This window comes from Montipora foliosa, chromosome 12 (genome assembly GCF_036669935.1).
Source record: "Montipora foliosa isolate CH-2021 chromosome 12, ASM3666993v2, whole genome shotgun sequence".
NCBI classification, from domain to species: domain Eukaryota; kingdom Metazoa; phylum Cnidaria; class Anthozoa; order Scleractinia; family Acroporidae; genus Montipora; species Montipora foliosa.
In genome coordinates, this window is record NC_090880.1 from 20314529 (window position 1) to 20338418 (window position 23890).

Below are 23890 nucleotides of genomic sequence, written 5' to 3' on the forward strand. Positions count from 1 at the left end.
GGCGGGTGGGCCCTCAGAGTCTCACAATCTTAAGAGGCTTAAGAGGCTTAAGAGGCTTCTTCACATCCTTTCTGGAAAACTTGCGCTGAACATGGAGGACGTAGTTAGTCATATAAGAACGGGAATCCGTATACAAACTTTGCTCGACTATCAACGAGAAACAAAATCAGCAACATCCTTACTAGACATTCGAGTGACAGCATTGCAAGAAAGTTAACCTAAAGCGGAAAGAAGAACAGGATCAGTTTTACCACGAAATAACGTAGAGGCAGCAGACGAAACAGGAGCGGAGGACGTGGGTGGCTTAGACGTATCAGACACATGAACACTAGGAGCAGGAGGAACGTCAGGCGCAGGAACGCTGGGAGCAGGAGAAACATCAGGCACAGGAACATTAGAAACAGAAGGAACATAAGGCACGGAAACAGGAGCAGAAGGAGCATCTGACACAGAGACAGGAACGGGAGCAGTATCAGGAGGAGGAGAAGGAGGGAGAGCTGCCAATCGCAAGGCAGCGACCTCATGATCCCCAGACATCGTCTTAGCATTATCCTCCGCCACAGAGGATCCAGAAGAAGCCTCGGAAGGAGGGACGTGATCAGCATCATCGTCATTCTCAGCAAGAGGCACACTGGAAAACAAAACTTCGGTCCTCGGGTGGATGGCACCCCAAGGCTGCCCACACTCTCTAGTCATGTGACCAGGCTTATGACAGCGTCGGCACAGACCAGAGAGCGGGCAGGAATGACTACGATGATCGACTTCACGACAAATCGTACAATGGACAGGCTGACCAGGATACCAAGCGCGACAGTTAAAATCACCGATGGTTACGAAATAAGGGGTGTCGATGTCCACAGCCAACTCAACAACACAACTGTAGATTGAAGGGAAAGTAGCAAACGTACTACGGCGGACAGACAAAACGTCTTCATAAGACTCAAAAAAGGCTTTAACGTCCTCATCAGGAAACTCAGACGGTAGGTCGCGGACATGTACAGAAAGGAACCTTAGATCTGCGCGGACAACACGAATTTGGGCATCACCTAAAACAAGAGGACCGATCCTTGAAAGTCAGACATACACGGCCGCCCCAAAAAACTGCACAGTGGTAACCTTTTCAGCATCTACTACTTCCAACAAACGTGGTAAACAGCACCGAGGGGCCAACGTTGGCATAAACTGAATCTGGAAAGTGCAACACAACACTGTTTGGACAGGGACGACGACATGGCGAGCACAATTTGGGGTGGATGCTATGCCAGTTTTGCTGTTCCCAACCCAGCTTACCACATGCATTGCACGTGAAGCAGCCACTTACAGGGGTGCTAAAAACACCCGCTTGGTATGCTAGGTACGCCATTCTGATGGGTCTAACAAAACTGTGTGACTTATGGTAAGAAGACCAAGTTCTAGGACGATACAAGTCAGGATTTTGGTAAGACTTTTTCTTTTCTTGTTGTGTTTTCTGCCTTTGTCTTTTTCTGCGGTGACCCTCCCAGGGACGTATACCGAGCGTTCTGCTCTAACCTGGCGTAAGCCGCTTTTTTCTCCTTTTCACTCCTCCGGGAATTAGTTTGATCTAGTTCCGTTGGGTTGTATGATCTTTTTTTTTCGTTGTTTCGATCTTCCCTTCCTTTCGTTTTAAGGTGAATGCTTCACTTTTTCGCGCTTTCCCCCGAGGGTTTTTTTTCGAGTTTTGACATTCTAATCCGTGTGTTTTCCGGCGATATTTTGGCCTTTTAGCGTGTGAATTTAGACGTTTCTGTTTAATTTTTTGCAAGTGGTTTTTCGCTTTTTCGCCTCCTTTTCGATATATTTGCGTGTTTTTGGCCTGAAGGCTTCTTCGATTTCCGTTTTTTTATCGTTCTTTTGTTTTTTTCCCGACATTTCCGTGTGTATTTTGGCCCTTTTTTTCTTGACTTTCTATTAAACTTTCTGCGTGCATTAAGTCTGGTCGCCGTTGACTTCATATTATGATATTCACTTTATATTTTTCTTGTATTTTTTTATTAATTATGGGTGCTTGTACCAAGACTGTAAACGTTCACGTCGGTCGTAAATTGTCTGGGAAGTCCAGGGATGAAGTCTTGGACGCCAACCTTGCCCTTTTTCCTGAGGCTCTTGCAGTCCAACAGTCTTGATGTCATTCGTGTAACTTTCAGACTGAAGAAGAGGCTCTTATTTCTCGTCGTGATAATGGCTTGCGTCTGTTTGGCATGTGATGTCGGGTGGATGCCTCCTACCCCCCATCTACTATTGTCCACCTTTTTGATTATCATTTTGCGGAAGGTGATGAGGCTCTTTCTAGTTTCTTTGCGCGCTTTGGTACGGTTCGTGTTGTATGCCAGCAGAGTTATCTCAGACATTCCTCCATTTATAGTGGCACTCGCCTTGTGGATGTCGTCATTTCTTCCAGACCTTCTCTTGCTGTTTAAGTTGCAGGGTTTATGTGTCGGGTCTGGTGCAAGGGCCAGCCCGTTATTTGTAATATTTGTGGTAAAGAGGGCCACAAATCTGAATCCTGTCCTGACAACAATAAACGCCATCTCTGCTATTCTGAGAGACACATAGCTAAAGATATTTGTCAGCTTGCAATAAAAGGATCAGAAAGACCTCATATATATATGCCCTTTGAAATTGCGAGCTTACTGGGAAAGACAAATTTAGAGAAGCGGTGGTGTCTGTTTTTGTTTTGTTTTTTCTCAAAATTGGAATTTAGGCTGAACAAATAATATACTCACATCATGATTAACGCAGACTCCTCCAGTTCAAAGACGTATCAGCAAATAACCTATTGTTCCTGATCAACTTCCATATCACACCTATGCTCACCTATACACAATACTTTATTGTCTGGAGCAGCGGCAAGGGGATTTTGTCGAAAGTTGACAAAGTCGATTCCTTGCTATCCGAAGATTATCGGCAAGTGAGGGAAGATGTTTCAGGGGAGGGGGAGGGGAGCGTAAAATTGCGTGTCAGGATGATATAGTGCAGACCGATACGGATACTGGGAAGGACGTTAGCATCCCTTCGAGCATGTCCAGTGAAATGAAAATTAATTTTCCTTGCTCCTTCACGTAAATCTCACACTACGTAAGGAGCTAAGACTTTATTTAGCTGAATTGTAACGAAATTCTGCTGAATTTTTAGATTGCAAGTCCTTTCCAGAAGACGGCTTATTTCAGCCTCGTAAACCTTGATTAGAGAAGGCTGAAGCTGTGTCATTGCGCAACTTTTAAACACGATCGAGCAGAAAGACTATCTTAAATTTCGACAACATAACTGTTGTTGCATTCGTACGTTTTTCGAGTTAGTTATGATTAATCATTTTGTATTCACTCATGAGTAAACTTGAACAAAGGTTTTGCTTAAACGAAACCAAAAAAGCGATCGCCTATAAGCCGAATAAAGACATTTGAAAACATATTTTTATAACCAAAGGTAATTTCGTAACAGCAATTACCCACCCTATTCTTGAGAACGAATCAAAGCAACTCTGAAAGTAACTTTCTTTAGCTATGATATGTAGGGAATTTTAACTGCTGTGCTTTTTAAAAATATCATACTCGGTAAGTCTGTGCCGTGTGGCAGGATGGTGAGAACATGTCTTAGTGTGCAAGCCTGGTACGTTCCAATTTTCAATTTCCTTTTCAATTGGATATTTAATTTAAAAAGGTCAAATTTTCACTTGAACAAAGATGTAATTAGTTGCCTTAAGAGAAGTTTGTGTAAACTCCGGAAAAAAAAAGTGATTAGTTACTCTGACATGAGTGGAAAACGTTTAACTTAATTTGTTTTCTGAGTTGCATGTAATTCATACATTCTCGGAAACACTGTGAGAGTTTAAAAATTAAATTCAAGATAATGTTAATTTCCTAATTCATTTCCAGAAATAATTTCCATGAAAATGGTCATTAAAAAAAAACAAAGCAAAAAGGCTTAGCTGAGCCGCATGCCCCCTACATACCTATTTAACAAAAAATAATACAAAACAAAAAAACATAAAAAAAAACCAGGTTACGGCTCCTCTATACTTGTTCACTTTTTGTTGGGTTTCGTTTTATTCCGGCCTCATGCAGCTCTATAATAAATGCACCTTTCCTGAGTAAGTCTGTTTTCCCTTTAAATACGAGATATTGCAATTTTGACTTGACATTCGATTATAGTTTGACACACGAGCGTCAGAATTAATCAAACACTAATAAAGTGGCAGCGGGTTGTATGTGAAAAATTACCGTTGCTGGTCTTGCATGGCCGCTTTTTTTTCATAGCGATATTTTTAGTTTCCAAACATCATTCAAATATTGTAATAACTTTTATTCCTTTATTGTATTATTGTCCTATAACCTTTTTGCAACATATTGCAACGATGATACTTCCCCTATTTGTTCAATTGTGCCACACTAAAGTAACCTTTTTTCTTAACTTTCTCTTCTCGTCCTACCAACAATCTGCGCGCGAAGACTTATTGTTCCACAAAATCTCACTGTCTATAACGAAAGATGGCAACCTTCCGAGGGTAAAGGACAGAATGAGTAGATAGCCGCAGATTTTGACTAATTTGAAAAGGATTGAAGTTTTTGCCTAAAAATAAAATGCAGGTGGCCAAGATTACGTAGAATCCCAAGTTGTCAGCAAAAAGCAGAATCCAATACAATTGTTCAAGATATCAACCCTAACTGCAAATATAGTGATCGAAATTTCAGAAAGGGACGCCTTTGAGGCAGTTTGAGTGCTTTTTTTTTGATAGAGACTGGATTAACATTACTGACAAATAAAATAAGAAAATCTAAAAATCATTCAATTCAGCAGTGAGCATGGGAATTGAAAGTCGTATTTTAATCCATCAACCCCGCTCAACTCTCTGGGTGTCGAGTTCCAAAGTAAAACGTGAACCAGAATTAAGGAAAAACACTGCATATTGATTCCTTAAGCAAAACAATTCTCTCAAGGTGTCTTTCAATGCTCGTCTCACTTCTTTGATCTTGCAGCAGTAGAGAACTGGATTTAACGATGAATTGAAAAACATTAAAGTTACGAAGGTCTCCATCATAAAAAAATAAAGACTTGGTGATGCTCTCATTACAATTTTCCGGCGCGCGAACGGCGCCCCAATCATAAACGGCAAATAACAAAGTGCTAATGTCAGCTGCATCAGAATTGCACTATGCACTGTCTTCCTGTATCGCGTTATATTCAGCGGAATCGTGTCATTTGCTGAAACCTGAGAATTACCTCGAACTTGAGTTTCATGATGACGAAGCTTAATAAAGATTCCGGTGTAACAGTATATGGGTACTATTACACAAAGTAGTATAATCATGCCCTCAAAAACTTCAAATGCAATTTGCCTGTAAAACCTAAACCCAATGCTGACACTTGGACAAAGCCACAAGACGATTACAGCTACATATACTCGCTTGAGAGTTACAACTTGTCTGTACCTGAGTCCTAACGAAAGAGCTATATATCTGTCCAAGCTTATAGTGGCTATCGTCAGTAAGGACACTATGACCAACGCAGCACCCATTAGAGTGCACCCAAGAAAAGTGTAATGACATAATTGCCATCGTTGGTGTACCAAAGACAACAAGTAAGTAGCAAAAAGAGGTTGAAGGAGGCCAACGAAGAGATCACTTGCTGCCAGACTGCATAGCAATACTTTGGAAGGCGGATGAAGCGAGGTTTCCTTTTGAAGAGCGATAAGAATAAGAGAATTTTCCAGAATTGCAGTGATGGAAAGAACACAGTTGACCACTGCAAGACATATTAAATGGTTGTTCATTCCTACAGTCAATTCCGCCGTACAAAACACTGACTGATTAAATACTCCAGCCATCGTAATTTCACCACCGAACAGGACTGCCACTGCTCCGTCGAGTAGTCTTTGTCAAGCGCACTCATCACCTTTCAAATATATACCTGAGTTTCCTAATTTTCTGAGCTCATTAACATTCGACGACGGCCACCTGCCATTTTCAAGTATTCAGAGGTAGTTACATTAAGGAGGCTCGAAATAGTTTCTCCTTTTTTCACTCTGATAAACATATTCAGCAGCTCATGGACTACTGGTGACCATTAAAACCGTTTGTGAAAAATTTTCGAAGTTTTCTTGAATATATCATGTCTGTCCATATATATATAAGAATTTAGAAGAAAGGATAGTTGATATTGAGACTGAAGACCGAGTTCTCACTTTTAGTAAATATTAATGCGCCGAACCAGGACGCCCCAAGCTTTTTCAGAGGTGTTTCTGATCATCTCCAGTCTTCCTACTGCGAGGAAATATGCTGAGAGGGAGATTTCAATTTGGGATTAGATTGCAATAAAGATACGAAAGGAGGAAATCTAGGGACTCACTCCAAATCGGTTATTGAGGTAAAACGTTTCATGGCTGAACTTGATTTGACCGACATGTGGCGCGATCTCCACCCCACTTTTTCCTGCTTCATTTGCCTCGGTTTTGTGAATGAATCTCTTGACTTACTGGTTCAACATCTTCTTCGTATTGCTCGACATTACATATATACTAGTAAACTTAAAAATACAACTCCTACGCTGGCAATATCTTTATAGAACTAGTTATAAAAAGCGCTGGAATAGAGAAGAGGTTGGCCTTTGAGACATGCTCTTGACATGTTTGAAACGAAATGGTCTAGGCTTGGTTGCCTCTTTTTTTGTACAGACAGTAGTTCAATCTTTTCAATCCTATTAAAGGGGTTAAGACATGGGAAAAAAGCAGTATCTGTTTCTATATATGTTTTTTTTTGTTCGGTTGGGGGTGAAACATAGACAAGTAATAGTAACGTGTAAAATAAGTAATAGTCCTATAAAGTGTAATATAAGTAAAAGATTCTAAATGTAGGTAGCATGCAGCTGTGTTAATGTGAGATGCCTGACGCGTACGTACGTTTGAGTGAACAGTGTAGTACAATAAGACATAATTATGGTCTTTCCGTTAGAAAATGTAGTAGTGTAAACGATAAGTGAAACGGTATTAAAATTAATTTAAATATGTAATTTTTTTTTCAGATCATTTTTTTATTTATAATAAATGACCTTTTTTCAATATTATGAAAAGAAAGCTTAATTTCTAATAGGCACAGCTGCAAGTACTGAAAAAGGCTCTCGTTTTACGATTTGAAAATGAAACTTTGCAAAGAAAGCATACACTAAAAAGTTGACAAAACCGAGATAAATAAAATTAAAAAAACGTTATAAAATGTAACTGGAATTGATTTAGAAATATCAAAGGCTAGAATAAGAGAAGCCTGCATTCGAGAGCGAAAAATATATCTTCATTATTGTTTGATATTGCTTAAACATTCATTAAACCGGTCGCAAACACATTGGTGAGGAGAGCGCTTGTATTTTTATTGGACACACTGATGTTTTGTCGGAGTGGATTCGCCTTTGAAGTCGATATTTTTTTGCAGAAATTAAACGAAGAAAATATAAAATAGCCTTGTACAAGTCTACCCCCATAAATGGAAAGGTTGGTTAATGTGAAGTGAGACGCAAAAGGTTTTTTTTTATGTTTGTTGGTGTCGTTGGGAAAGCCCCTTGTAACTGATTTGGTATGGTTAAGAGAAGAAGTATGCTTACTGGGTGGGGATCCAGATAAAGCTCCTCGCGAGAGAGGCAAAACTTATCACAATGAAAGCAGTATTTTTCGGTCATTTTGTTGATGAGATGGTCATTGTCCTATCACTACTATGCGTTGGTAAAATTGCGCTTTTCAGAGGAATATATCCTTTCCTCTAGACAGGTGCATCATATGATAATTTGGCAGAAAATAAGGTCATTTGTGTGATTACAAATTCATCTTGAAAGGTCACCGCCTTTTTATGCGAAATGTGTCGGGGATGTCTTAAAGCTTCGAATTTTGGCAACAAAAAACAACCTCAAACAGTAAAAACAGTATGTTTGGGTCATTTTGATGAGCCATTTCTTTAAAACTACAACGCGCTGGTTAAGTTACACCAATGGGATAGATTTTCTCTCAAAACAGCTGCATGATTGCATAAATGACCCATTCTTTCCCCTTTACGGACGCATTTACTGTAATTCATTTAATGAATTTTCAGCCTATCACCTAAGTTATCTAGTCTTCCGCCACAAAATTATCAGCACGGATAAAACACAAAAGGCACAAGCGAACTTACGATATACTGCAAACACGTTCGCACTGTTTTATGTGCTCCTTTATCCCATCCAGGTGCATTCTTACTAATATTGAAAGTAACTGGAGTAAAAAAAAATAACTCTTACTCATATTTCAACTTTCTTTTTCTTATAGCATCTACTTCAAATAGTTCTTAAATTCCCCAAATTTATCTAATTGTCCTAATGATCGTGCCTATGTAGTTTTTCTTGTTATATATATTCAAAACTTTACTATGTTATTTATTTTAGTTTTAAATGGTCGATTTCGAAATGCGCATTACCTTCAATTTATCCTATAGCCGCAATCTAAGTTGCCAAATAACCCACCCATAAACCATAATGATTACTTGATGTCATCCAACTGTCGCCGAATGCTAATGAGCCCAAAAAATTAGAAAACTCAGGTATAAGAGTGTGCTCGACAAAGACCAGTCGACGGAGCAGTGGCAGGGTTGTTCGGTGGTAAAAATAACGATGACTGGCGTATTTAATTATTCAGTGTTTTGTTCGGTGGAATTGACTGTAGGAATGAACAACCATTTAATATGTCTCGCAGTGTTGAACTGTATTCTTTCCATCACTGCAATTGTTGGAAATTCTCTCATCCTCGTCGCTCAAAAGGAAACCTCGCTTCATCCGCCTTCCAAAGTATTGCTACGCAGTCTGGTAGCAAGTGATCTCTTCGTTGGCCTCCTTCAACCTCTTTTTGCTACTTACTTGTTGTCTTTGGTACACCAACGATGGCAATTATGTCAGTACACCTTTCGTGTATGCACTCTAATGAGTGCTGCGTTGGTCTCAGTGTCGTTGCTGACAATAGCCGCCATAAGCGTCGACAGATATCTGGCTCTTTTGCTAGGACTCAGGTACAGACAAGATGTAACTCTCAAGCGAGTATATGTAACCATGATCGCCTTGTGGGTATTTCCAAGTTTCAGCATTGCGTTTAGGTTTTACAAGCAAATTGCATATGAAATATTTGAAGTCACGACCATACTACTTTGTGTGATAGTACCCATCTACTGTTACACCGGAATCTTTACCAAGCTGCGTCATCATGAAAGTCAAGTTCGAGCCGGTATTTCTCAGGCTTCATCAAATCATACCATTCCACTGAATATAACACGATACAGGAAGACAGTGTACAGTGCAATTTGTGTGCAGCTGGCATTGGTGCTCTGTTATTTGCAGTATATGATCGGGGCACCATTCGCGCGTCTGAAAATTCTTATGAGACAATCACCAAGTCTTTATTTTTTTATGATGGAGACCTTCATAACTCTGTTGTATTTCAATTCATCGTTAAACCCAGTTCTCTACTGCTGGAAGATCAAAGAAGTGAGACAAGCATTGAAAAACATGTTGAGAGGACTGTGTTGTTTACGAAATGACTACGCAGTGTTTTTCATTAATTCTAGTTCCGGGTTACGATTTAACTTAACACCCAGAGGGGCGAGCTGAAATGATGGATTGAAAATATGAATGTCGTTCCATTTCCGTGTAATACAGCAAGACTATGGCCCTCAGCTTCATTGTTAATTCTTAACAACTTGAAATATTGAAAAAGTCTTCTTAATTTCAATATTGAAGGAGACTCCTAGGTGACTCAGCATTAAACGATGTGGTATGTTGTTGTAAAGTCACTGAAATGAAAGTAAGCAATAAAGTGGTTCAGATCCAAAATGCAAGTTGTAAGAATCTTTTCTTGTATTTATAAAACTAGACTAAAATTCTGTTTTATAGCTATAGAGAAAACGTTTTTTGTTCTCCTTCGTAAACACCGGAGAAGTTCGACTTATTTCAGGTTTTACTGACCTATTTAAAATGCTGTAGTGAAAGCTCGAAAGCTTGTTCACGTGATTTTTCCATGGAATAAAATTTCATATTTTTATCCGTTTAAAAGTTAAAAAAAAGCTACATTTTTTTTTGCCTCAAATCCTTATTTTAATCGTCCGTTCAGTGTTCCATATTGATAGGTGATTCCTTTTTGGTAAATAAATTCCTGATATTCAACCAATCTTCCATTCAGAGTCAAATTTTAACTTTTGAAATAAATGTTTATTTAAATTTCTTTCAGTGACATAATTTAAATTGATGATTTGTCTTGTTAGCTGTAATCATACGCTTAGTCCTGTAATAAGTGCTTATTTAAATAGAAGGTTAGATTGCTTGTTTGTGATGGATAAGGGAATGTCCTACCAAAAATGGCGACCAATCACTGTTGGGCAGAAGTTCCCAATGTTTATTCTAAAGGGCTCGAGGCTTAAGTGCAAGAGCATAACTGTAACAACAATTATTTAAAATTTTTGACTTTTCGATAATTTTAAAACTAAATTTAAGCTTAGATGGCTTGTTTGTGATGGATAAGAGAATGTCCTACCAAAAACGGAGTTCCCAATGTTTATTCTAAAGGCTTGAGGCTTAAGTGCAGTTTTTTAACACTGACAATTTTAGATGTTTTGCTATTTTAAACATGACTACTTGGTAAGAAATTCTAAAATCAGTACACCCGACGATAATCTTCGGTGAAATATGTGTTCAGGAGAGTCAAACTGTTCTAAGAATTTCGTTTCTACGTTGCCAAACAACTATATATTTATTTACTGAAACATCACCTAGAAGAGGGAAAAGTAGTCCATTACGTCTTCGGAAGGGATATTTTTCAATTTTTGGCACTTAAATAGGTCACCTAGTAGTTTCGGATGAACAAATGGTTAGCTGGGAAGTTCTTAGACGGTAACGTTCAGCTAGCAATTTCTGAATTGAAGGTCTGGAGTTCGGCTTAATTTGCTCGTTGGATGCCATTGTTAAATGCTCTTAACCTTTTTTCACAAATAATCAATAGTTCATTTATCAACGTTTTCAAATCAAAGAAGCCTTCTGTCTCCAGAATCGGTTAGCAATTATAGTTTCTGTTTACAGACAAAATGTGAAACGTCCAGCCAGTAAGACCTTAAAGTAGGACCTCTCAGAAAAGAGACATATGAACATATGGACCTTTTCTTGGATGTTTAAACAAAGCAAAGTAGGAAACGTCCTTTCCTTCACGCTCAATCACGCGCGAAGCCTGCGAGGTGATCTTCATTTAACCAAAATCAGTGTGCCGACCACTATGATATCTTGCATGTTACCTTGATATAGTCTATTCAGAACCTGGGGATCGATGCAATGAACAAGTCGAATACGTTCCGACACCCTTATCGGCTGGAGGTGTTGGAATGTACATAAAAGACGAAATTAGCAATACAATCCTTGAGAGAACCTCTAACGAATCTTTTCAAGCGCTATGGATTGAACTCCCATAGAAAACAAATGTGTGAAGGATCCTGTCCCTTGCGGGTGTGGTATACACGTTTTTGTGTGCGGGCTGTCGGCGAAACTACCTGGCATTTTTCCACGCGCGTACGTGAGCACACTTTCAGTGATAGGACCTCGCACGTCTTCAAACATTTACAGAATTCGGAGCATTGCCGCACTTTGTGCTCTAATGACTGTTTCAGCATCCTAGATCATGCTTCTACCACCTTCTAACTTAAGATAAAAGAAGCCATTCATATCATATGATGTTCAATGGGAGAAACCTACACTTAATCATCGACTTTATCATGTTAATTTAAAACTTTCTTTGTAATCTTTTACATTGTCATGTTTCCTTTTGTTCTTACAGCTAATTAGCATTTTGGTTCACACTATATATTCAACTCTGTACTTTGTCATTTAAACTGAAGATAACAGAAGTTTCTGTCGAAACATGTTTTTAAATTTAAAAAGTGTTGTGTTGTTTCTTAAAATATCGATATCCCTGCTACTATCCAGACCTTTTGACTGTAAAACCCAATTCCAGCGCCGCCCACAATGGGATAAATCCGATAGACGAAAGCGGCTAGATACACTCGCTTAACAGTTACAACTTGCTTGTACTCAACTCTTGGCAAAAGAGCCAGAAGTTTGCCAACGCTTATGGCGGTTATTGTCGCCAGTGAAACTCCAATCAATGTTGTGCTAGATAGGGACTGCAAAACAAAAATGTAGATTGGGTCGGGCAACATGGCTGAGCGTTGTAAGGCCGACCAAGCTAAATCCACCAAAAGAAAAACAAGCCAAAGTTCCTCAACTTCGTCTGCAGAGGAGAGCCACTCGCCCGATAACAAAAAGATTAGGCGCTACACATCATTTTTCGACTCTGAAACGCATCGGACGAAGTGACCACTGCATTAAACATGGCGGATTTAGTTATGCCTAAACTGGAGCTACTATTGGAGAAGTTAGTAACAGCTGAATCGAAGCTAGAAAAATTCGAAGATTATGTTAAAGCAGTAGATGATAAATTGAGTAGCTCTCAAGCGAAAATGGATGGGTTTGAAGCTTTTAAACTAGAGAGAAAGAGAAGAAAGTCTTGGAGCTCTTTGAAAGAATGATTTTGCAAACGCTTAAAGGAAGTCTTTTAAGGCGGACTTACAAGAACTTCATAATCAGGTTAACCAGTTCAAGGATGAAAAGCTGTATATGGACGTCTACGTCGTCGCGAGAACTTTCGTTTTTTGGAATCGAAGAAGAAGCCGCACAAAAGGATACCATGAAAGAAGTTTTAGTTTTTTTTAACAAAGGAGCTTGATATAGAAGGCGCGTCTGATATGGAATTCCAAAGAATTCATCGTTTTCGAAAGAAAAACCCTTCCAGCGGAAAGCCCACCTCATTTTAGAGACAACTGATTTACCGTTTCTTCTGGTACATATTTACGCTCTTAATACCACCACTCAACAAACTATGTACTTCCAAACATTGCCCGAGCTCATCTACGATGAAGGATTCAATGATTCTGACAAAAGAATTATACTAGGACGTAACCATGGATCCAGATCTAGACTGCTCGGTTGGAAACCCAGTGTTAAAAGACTCAGTTAAGTGTGTGGAGGACATTTTGATAAATTACGATTTGGTAGACATCTGGAGAATCCGTAATCCCGATAGAAAGAAATTTACTTGGAGACAAAAAAGCCCAATTATTCAGAGACGCCTTGACTACTGGCTCATCAGTGATTCGTTACAAGATGATGCAGCAAAGGTCGACATAGTGACAGCCAGAAGAACGGATCACAGTGCAATAACCCCTTGAAATATGACTTCATTGTAAGAGGCTCAATCATCCGATCCCGCGCTACATGGTACGGACAAGGGGGAAGGAACAGCAAGTATTCTTGAATTTAGAGAATAGTAGTAATCAGAAAATCTGCATAAGAAAACTTATTAGAATAAATGGGGAAGAAGCTACCGCCCCGAGCATTATGAATGAAATTTACAGTTTTTATTCGGAACTTTACGACGAACAGTCAGGATTACAAAGTGACTATTCAACTTGTCCCTTTCTTGAAAATACCTCTTTATCTCCTAAGTTAACTGACTCAATGCGTGAAATGTGTTAGGGTCAGTTAACATGTTACAAATGCTTCAAGGTTTTGTCGCGACCGTCAACGGCAATAAAACTCCGGGGAACGATGGGCTCACAATAGAATTTTACAAGTTCTTTTGGCCAGAGATCGGATTGCTTCTGGTTGACTCCCTGACTTATGCCTATTTTCACGGAGAATTATCAACGACGCAAAAACAAGCCGTAATAACTTTAATTGAGAAAAAGGACAATGACAGGAGATTGATCAAAAAACTGAAGACCAATTTCTCTAGTAAATATTGATGTAAAAATTGGCTCCAAAGCCATTGCTAAAAGACTAGAGAAAGTTTTGCCTCATATCATTCATTATGATCAGAATGCCTTTGTCAAAGGACGAACCATTCGACGCAGTCCGTACGATATGTGACGTCATGGAGTTACAAAAATGCGAGACTGCCAACGTATAATGACTGTGATAAATTTTGAAAAAGCCTTCGATTCGTTGAATTGGAATTTCCTTTTCAAATCGCTGGAATTCTTTGGCTTTGGTGAATCCGTTTTAGCGTGAATCAAAACGTTTTTTTAAAAATATAACAAGTTGTGTGATTAACAGTGGCTTTTCTACTTCCTCTTTTCATCTTAAAAGGGGTGTTCGCCAAGATGACCCACCCTCACCATCACTCTTCATAATAGTACTTGAATTATTGGTATTATCCATACGTAATAACGATAAAATCAAGGGCATTGCAGTGGACGGTAAGGAAATCAAATTAGTCATATTTGCTGATGACATGACATCATTTATTAGGGACACTTACTCTGTTTAGCACATACCCTGGATTGAAGGTAAATCACGAAAAGACGGAAATTCGTTTACTCGGAAATATGAAAGTAAGTAGCTCAGAACTAGGTGTAAATGAAATAAGTAAAGTCATAAACATTTTAGGGGTGAATTTTACGTGTAACCACTCACTCTTTTATAAATGTAATTTTGAATCAACCGAGAAATCTCTGAGAGGAATGTTGAAGGCCTGGAGCTGGAGAGGACTTGCTTTACTTGGAAAAATTCAAGTGATCAAATCTTTTGTTATACCAAAGATCCTATACATGGTTGTCCTTATTTCAAACGAAAAAGAGTTTATTAAAAAAAAATACTTTATTATATTCTTTTGTTTGGAAAGGAAATGACAAGGTAAAGCGCACAGCATTTATCAACCCAATAGATAAAGGAGGCTTAAAAATGCCCAATATTGAGTCTGTGATCTCTGTCCAAAGAATAATCTGTGTTAAAGTATATCTGTCTACCGATCCTGCTAGCTGGCAGGTTTTTTTTTTTTGATTCTTATCTTGAAAAAAGTAGGAGCAAAATTCTTGTTCCATTTTAATTTTAACTACACTAAATTACCGATAGTTCTTCTGGAATTTTGCAAAGAATGCATTGTGACATGGGCCCTTCTAATCGAGGACAACCCTTCCTCGCTCTCTAAAATGGCAAATCAAGTCATATGGAGCAATCGGTTTATTTGTATCGAATCTGAGTTAATTTATAACAATAGTCTGGTTGATCTTGGAATTGTTAAAATTGGAGATCTCTACGACACTAGTGGTCAGCTCAAGTCAAACAAGGAGCCATTATACTATATTAAGAGAATTCCAATATAAACTTAAACACTCTTGTACACAAACAAGATGCTGTTTAGGTTTAAAAAAAATCGATTCTCCTTTATGCGATTTTGTGAAAAGGAGTTAGACACCATAGAACATGTTTTCTTCTATTGTACAAACGTGCTTATCTTTTGGGACGATTTGAAGACTGTCCTTACTTCTTTAAATATTACTGTTAGCTTTGACATCAAGGATGTTCTTCTTGGGATTCTAGATACGAGCAATAGTATAAACATCCTAATCAATTACATTGTCCTTGAAAGTAATTTTGTTATTTATCGCTGTAAGCTAAATAAGGGCCCTCTAAACTTAAAACTGTTAGTCGATAAATTTAAGAAAACGTTTGAAACCGAACGCGTTATTGCGAGAAAAAGCCACAAAATCCATTCCACGACAAAAAAATGAACCTCTAATTCCATCAGTACAATTAATACAAAAGTAGCTGTAACCCTAATTTCTTTTTCTATAATTCTCGTACACTTTATTTATATCTTTATATATCTATTTTTGTTGAAAATGTTGAGTAATTCTTGGTTGTAGTGTAGTGTAGTGTAGTTTTCGTTGCAGTTGGTGATTAAGGTAACTTGTGCAAGTTGTGTAAGCCTTGTCTGTATCTTTTTCTACGTTTTTGTATTATATACCTGTAAATTAAAATACATAGGAAAAAATGCATTGACATTTTTGCCACCGTTTGTGCACCACAGCAAGCCAGTAGATAACATAAAGGGGTGGTATCATGCCAACGGATAGATCAGTTGAAGCCAAACTACGAAACAACACTTTGAATGACGAATGAAGCGATCAAGTGGATCAAAGTGTTTTCCACAATAGGCCAGTTTCGTATTCTAACGGTTGGACTGGATCTAGCATGAAATGGAGGCTAATGCGGGCAAATTAATCTGCATTTGAAAAGATTTGCCCGCATTAGCCTCCATTTCATGCTAGATCCAGTCCAGCCGTGAGAATTCGAAAATGGTCTATTGCAGTGATCCCTAGACTAATGTAAAAGATTGAAAGACATATCAATTAACTGTTTAAACCCACAGTCAACGATTCTTCCGTGCAGTATACTGCAGAGTCATACGCTGTACTTTCTGTATTTTCTGTGCTATATCACAAACTTAAATATGCTGCCACATGTACAATATTTGTCCGGCACGCGGCTTTAGATTCACATGACCTGGCCTTTCAATGCGTGGCAGCTGTCTATAAAGAAAATTCGAATGACTTATTGGCAGTTAGTATGTAGGCCTAGGGAAAAACTTTCTCTTAAAAATCTTTTTACTCTCAACCGCTCTCTTTCCGAAAGACATTACCTCACTGACTTACTTAATTTAAAGGGGAAACGGACATGTAATAGGTATGAGACAATTTTCGTAAATTCTTATTTTGTTGATTCTTTTCCACAAAGGAAGTATATAATGTACTTATCCAGTAAACATCTTTTCATATGAAATCGTTTGGCCTTATACTGTTGAAAGAACGATATATTGGTTATGAATGTAGATACGTTTCTAGGGTCTCATTTCGTTTTTCTATAATATTAGCGTTGCCGGCAACTGCACCCTTTGTCGTCTCATATTTTAAAACTATTTTGTAACTTCTTAACTTGTCTTTTGTTTATAACGCGCGCACTTCAAACATAAAATTCTTTCAATTAGCAGTCCTTTCACAGAAACAAATGAGCCCCAAAAAAATTGACCTGCCGTCTTAACCGAGTGGCCTAATAATTTAGTTGTTAGAGCATTGTACCAGCATCGCGGAGGTCATGGGGTTGAATCTGTATTCCGTGCCTCGGTTGTTCAAAAGGTGGATAACACTATTCACCCGATTAATCACTATCCAGCGGATAAACACTAGCAAAACCAATTGAGTTATTCAGTGGATAATGATTTATCCGGTGGATAGCGATATCGCCCTTCGAACAACTGGGCCAGATGTTTATCTTGTCTATAACCCACACTGCAAAAACATGCATTTCTTTCATTTATCAGCATTGTTTATATCTGGTATGTGGGTTTATTGAGAAAAATATTTTCCTTTGCCTTTTTTAGTTTTCTTATTGTGCTCAAATGTGTTTTCGTCTGGTGTTCTAACTGACAGACAGAGACAACGCCTCAGGATTTGTCGATTTTAAGGTGGCTAAAGCCAGTTTCAACACTTTCAAGGGAGTGCAATATAAGAAAGATTGACTCTACAACACTGTATCACATAACAGCAATGTTATGATACCATATAAAACACCAGTTATTGCTTAACACGATGTGTTCATTATCCTGACGTAATACGTCACCAGGGATAGCGTAGTGGTGAGAGTACTCCTCTCCCACCAAGGTGGCCCGGTTTCGATTCCCGGTCCCGGCGTCATACGTGGGTTGAGTTTGTTGTTTGCTCTCCCCTTACTCTCTGAGGTGTTTCTCCGGGTACTCCGGTTTTCCCTCTCCTGAAATTCCAATTCGATCCGGAATGCACGGACACATGTTGAACGAGCTCCTGAGCGCTGTGTTGGAGTTACATGGGTAAACAAATTCCATTTCCATTTCCACAGCAACAGAAAAGTCCTTTAGAAGCACCCGATATTCTGTCTTCAGTTGCTTGTATCTCTAAAAGGAAGTCAGTGACCCCCATTTTTCCTTGCTGGAAAGTAATTAAAAAAGCTCAGATGGAGCTCTCGCAAAATGTTTAAACAAAGTTATGTGGAGTGGATTAACAGTGACCTTCAAAAATCGAAAAAAATTGGGTGGCTTTGCAATTGTTCTCTCTTTGAAGTAAACACTACTTTTTCCAGTAACAGACACTACTACATTTTTTTTTTCCACATGTAAATTGTAAAGCATAGTATTGAGGAAAAGATTTCGACTTCTTTAGTTTTCTCTGTAGAGTCAACTTCTTTTGAAAATCGATCTTTTACGATTTTTTTTTTTTATATGTTTAAGGTTTTTTCCCTTTTAGAGGAAGGTCAAAATTCACGCATTCAATCGTTTTTGTCGAAACATATTTTCACAAAAATCTCATCCAAAATCATTGCAACATAGCAGTGATGGCAGTGAAAGGAAACTTTCTTTTTCATTCCACATTTAAAACAAATTGGTTTTGAAATTTGATAGAATTTTGTTGTTTTTATTTTGTTTGATTTACTTGATACAAACACGGTATGATGTACCAATTTCTACAAAAAACCTCGTTGTGCATTTAATACGCTTGCATAATAAGTCAACAGCAGTCGAGTATCCAGCTATAATTTATTACGTGAGTCAACATGGCCGACTCACAAAAGAGAATAAACTTTGTACAAAGAATCGTGGGTAACACGCAAGCATGATGGGTAACACTTGTCCTTCCCACTGTTAGACCTGGAGGAAATTGTAAGTATTAAGCCTGAACTGGGCTAAAAAAATTGGAAACCAGCGACAGTAGTACGTGGCAGTCAAAAGTCACGTTATACACGTGAGGCAAAAAGATCAGACGGAACAGAGTAGCCCCAAAATCAGACACATCAATTCCCTCACTGGCCAGTAAGAAACCTCGATCCGTCAAGCAATGTACAACTAGTTTGGAAACACAAAGAACCAAACATCAATTCCACACCAAAAATTACCATCAGGATCGGCAGCTGAGGAGACTGATCACTTCCTGCAATCCCAATTTCCGTGACCCTACTGGATCCCAGCGCGCACAGACAATCAGGACCAACTTTTGTAGACAAAGTTAAATTTCAATGCCCAACCTGTCAGGCCATTCATTGAGGTAGTTGAAGAGAGAGTGAAAAACTGACTAAATGTCCCACTCTTGGCCGTTTTTCCAACGGCTGGCTTTACATGAGTAATTTACAGCTCCTAGAGATTAAATGCATGGTATTTATTATGAGATCGTGCGACTTGTGTTTCCTAGTTTTCTCAGTACTGCAGCTTCTAGAAGTTCCCTTCGAAATCGTCCAGTTTAATTTTTTTTCTCCAATGGTTCCCCGTTCGCAAAATCTTGCAAAATCCGTATTTTGGACGATTTTGAAAACAAGCCAAATCTCTCATTCTAGCCGCCTGTTTTCTGTTTCTAGTCTTGTAAAATTAAGTTATGCTATGACCAATCAGCAGGTAATATTTGAGTCAAATGTGCTCTGCAAACTCCAATATAAATTATCAAATTTACAGTAGAAACCCCTGCTCAGATAATTAGTACTCATGAAATTTTGATACAGATCTCTTCTGTACGTATTCGCGTCCTATCAGTGTGGGCGTTTACCATGGCTCGTCTTCGGTTCGCCCTAGTAAACATCCATAAAGATCTCCTGCTCATTATATTTCATCGACCAAAAAGAACAATACTAGATTCATTCGAGATTGAATGCATACCAGTAACTAGAAAAATAGCGCAACTTTTCTAGTTTCAAGTGCATGGTAAGGTATAAATTTCCTGTGGACAGGATTGGAAGACCTGAGTTGTTACTCACTTGTGAATTCAAGGTTCAAATAAATGCAAGAGATTCTAACGGTTGATAATTCGATTTGGGGCGGTTGCCGGCGAATCTCTTTTGGCAAAGAGGTTCTTGCTTGTTTTTATTCAGAATGTTTTGGTTGGCCGAAGTGATGTCTTTACCAACTAGGGTACGACAAAGGCAAAGGTCGGTACGACCGCCGCCAAACGACAACAAAAGAATTAAAGGATTCTCCTCACCCTCACTCATCCCCCACAAAACCTCGCGGATAAAAAGACCTTTCTCAAAAAATTCAAACTTCTCCACGCTGGTACCGAAACCAGCCATGTATTTTTTTACTGCCACCAGTCATCAATCAAACGCAGAAAAAAAAAAAATTCTGGTTAGAAGGGCTGTAGCCAGACTTTTGTCATAGACGGGGTAACATCTCCGATTTCCGATCGTCGAGCTGGGGAAAGCCGTTAACTAGGGAGGTTAATGATTCCCCCACCCGAAAATTTGGAAATACGGAAAACATGAAACGCTATTTTCAGTATTTTAGAAAAATGTACTCCGTTTAAATGTAAAATAACAGCGCTTCAAAGAGCTTCATTGTTTTTCCGATGCTAGGTAAACTGATACTGGTGCCTTACAAAAAGAAAAAAAATACTTTCATTACTTAACCTGTCGTTACCCCGGTAATGGCAAACGTTTTCTGTTGATAATATTGGCAACTAATTCGTTCTGTCAAAATCATCCACCTTCTTCGTGCATCTCTTCGAATGTTATCTATGGTTGCGTATACACTTTGTAAAAAGATTTACTTGGTGCAACAGAGAGAAAACTAGCGGAGCGCTTCCGGAATTCTTCGTCTGCCTCGCTTAAAGCACGAGAGGCATTTTTTCACTTTCCGTAACCCTACGCTCGGCTTCAAGTTCTTGTCTTGAATTGCTAATTCACGATCTCACAAAAACACTGTAGTTTCTGCCAAAGTTTTTTTTTTAAAATGACGGTCCAACGAGCTCTGCATGACAGCCAAAATTTCTGGTTCATACTCGTGCCCGTCGTTTTTTCTAACTTCAGCGAAAATAAGTCAAAGAACTGCATCTAGCTCATCACGAGGGATATTTTCCAACTTTCTCGCTTCGTTACGCTGCACCTTCCACTCTGAAAACATATAACCAAGTTCTTGTTCTCTTGGAGGTGTTTTAGTTTTGGTTTTTGCCTCTCAGATTAGCAAGCTATTCTTTTGGCAACGTAGGAAATTGCTCATTTGCGGTGATATCGCTGAAAAAGTACTAAGGAATCGAAAACTTTGGCAAATTCCGCTATTGTCATTACTACAAACAGAGACAACAGCGATGACGCTATTCTTTGTGCTGATTGGCCAGTTTCTATTACCTATTGTATTTTCTGGGATTTGATTGGCTTAAGATAAAGAGACTGTGACAATACGCAGCGCATCGACTTGCACCAAAATATATACTATCTACATACAAGAAGAAAGAGATGCAACAATGAATTAGATCGGTTAGCAACAAAGCCAAAACAGGATGACATTAGAGAAGCAGTGTTTGTTGTTTACCCAATGACTGATATCTTTCCAGAAGACTTTTGCAGGAGGGCACTCCCAGAAGAGATGAAGGAGAGTTTCTGGACAGTGATTACAGAAAGTACATAAATTATTAAATGCAATACTAATTTCGAAAGGAAAGTTCGCCTTAGCTATTCTCCTATGGAAAAAGTTAAAATGTAATAACTGCAACTTGCCAATCTATGTCACATAAATTTTGCGATGAAAGATCTGACAACCATTTACTTTGACTTTTGAGTGGTATAGAAGCCGCCTGCTTAATAAAGATGTTATAAGGAGTCTTGCAGAAATCCGTGCAGAAATTTTCTTTTTGTGCGCCTGTGTTCCTTTTTGCCTGTTTTCCATTCGGTAATCGTTTTAATTTTGAAACCGCACTCACAAGGCTTTGATACTGTAAATTTTATTCTAGCAGGTGACTTGGTAGACATATTCCGGCCTTATACCACCTTTTTTTAGAAAAAAAAGGCTTATTATCAATTCGTATAAGAGAATTTTGCCATATTGTCAAATTGAAAGGATTTGAGGGCTGTGTTTGGAAGCTGGGACGTGCCCAAATCTCAAACAGTTCTTTGGCAAAGAGGTCCTCAATTTCCAACGAGGCAGTATCACGCTCATTCAAAGTTCCCATTATTAGTACATTAACATCTTTTAAGAAAGAAGTCTATGAAAAGTTTCCAGCTCCCTTTGTTGTTAAAATCAAGATATTTCTGGCTTTGTTTGCAGTTAAGAAAAAACTGTTGAGTAATATAAACGAAAATTGCTCTAAACTGAAAGGTTTAGATTAAAATAGCAATTTGATCCAAAACCTCTCCCAGCTTAAGATATAAAATTTGGAAGTTTCATGGCATATGCAAATGTTGTGTTAAACAGCTGTGGGTGTTTACCATAACAGAGCATAGCACCTTATCGTAAGCTTTGTTTTGAAGCAGAATTAACCATACCTATTTCTCGCAAGAATTATAAAAGAGACTCACTTTATTAAATTCAATAAAAAAATCTTTTGCAAGTAAAATTTTGGCTCTAAAACATCAACTCTTTATCGGTGTTATTACTCTACGAATTGTAAAAGAAAATTCAAGTCAGCTCCTCAATGTTACATGATAAATTAAAGCCGAGGGCCGCAGTTTAATTTTAGCCATAGTCAGCAAATAGGCTGGATGTATTCTTATACTTCTCCAACGAAAGTCACATTTTCAATCTACTACCCCCGCTCTTCCCTGTCAGGTTGTTCAGTACATGTTATTCTATTCATTTCGCGAACAAAACAGTTCTCTCAAAGTGTCTTTCATGGCTCGTCTCACTTCTTTGATCTTCCAGCAATAGAGAACTGGGTTCAACGTTGAATTGAAAAGCGTTAGACTTACGAAGGCCTTTAAAATAAAAAAAATAAGACCTGATGCTTGTCTCATTCGAATTTTCGGATAAAGGAGTGGTGCTGCAAATAAATATGGCAAATAACAAAGTCCCAATGCCAGCGTCACCCACAATGCACTATACACTGTTTTTCTGTATGGTGTTATATTCAGTGAAATTGTTTGGTTCGTTGAAACCTGGGCATTGCCTTGAACTTGAATTCCATGGCGATGCAGCCTGGCAAAAATTCGTATATAGCAATAGATGGATGCTATCAGGGAGATTATCAGTTTGGAGACCATGAAAATTTCCCATGCTGTGTGACTGTAAAACCCAACAACAACGCCGACAATTGGAAAAATCCAAAAGGTAATAACAACTACATATACTCGCTTGAGGGTCACAACTTGCCTGTACCTGAGTCCTAACAAGATAGCCAGAAGTCTGTCCACGCTTATGGCAGTTATTGTCCAGAACGACACCTCAACTAACATAGAGCCCGCTATAAAGCATATGAAGAAGGTGTAGACACAATTTCCATCTTTGATGAACCACAGACAACAAGTAAACAGCAAAAAGGGGTTGAAGGAACCGTACGAGGAAATCACTTGCTGCCAGACAGCGAAGAAATACTTTGGAAGGCGGATAAAGCGAGGTATCCTTTTGAAGGGCGAAGAAGATCAGAGAATTTCCCACGAGTGCAGTTATGGAAAGGAAAATGTTGAATACTGCAAGACATATCAAATGGATGATTACACCTTCAGTTAATTCTCCCGAGCAGTACAGTAATGGCTCAAGCAGTCCGGTCATCGTGATCCTATAACAGAACCGAGCTAACAAGGCACTGTTTTCTCACTGTTGTCGCCCACTCAAAACCTAAATTGCCTTTTTAGCCGGCAGCGTTAGATATATGACACCATTTTAGGGTAAAAGTCCGTTTAAAATAGGCGATTATACCATTTTTTTCTATGTTGGAAAATACTAGGACAGGCGGGCAAGCAAGAAATTTTACAACAACGGTTCCGAAAATTGTAGATCTCAAATCGTCTTCCGAACAGATATTTTCCGAAATTGACGTTGGGTGCCCCTGTTTTATGATAAATTTAGTATCATCTGCAAGGAGCACCTTTGCAGTCTCAACAAACGCAACCAATTAGGATCACAGATAGTGTTCAGAAACTTTACATAATCTAACGCAGTAATAAACACCATAGCAACCCTACATTTACATAACACGGCCAGCATTTAAATTTACTGGTCAGTCGTTGTAAATTTCCTGAAGAATATGAACCATGTGAGCCTTAGCCC

General features: G+C 38.6%; 2 protein-coding genes across 2 annotated transcripts; both read right to left on the bottom strand.

Moving 5' to 3' along the window:
* Positions 1-4849: 4849 nt before the first annotated feature.
* LOC137980949 (melanocyte-stimulating hormone receptor-like) lies at positions 4850-5842 on the bottom strand. Its single transcript, XM_068828331.1, has one exon. The coding sequence runs from the start codon at positions 5840-5842 to the stop codon at positions 4850-4852; it is 993 nt and encodes a 330-aa protein (XP_068684432.1).
* Positions 5843-22450: 16608 nt separating this feature from the next.
* LOC137980950 (melanocyte-stimulating hormone receptor-like) lies at positions 22451-23392 on the bottom strand. Its single transcript, XM_068828332.1, is given in 2 exon segments — positions 22451-23098; positions 23100-23392. Coding segments are annotated over 2 exon segments (918 nt in total). The 3' UTR covers positions 22451-22473.
* Between the last annotated feature and the right edge of the window lie 498 nt (positions 23393-23890).

What these genes read in the sequence shown, in the direction of transcription:
- LOC137980949 (XM_068828331.1), bottom strand. Translation starts at nt 5,842, where the DNA reads ATGGCTGGAGTATTTAATCAGTCAGTGTTTTGTACGGCGGAATTGACT.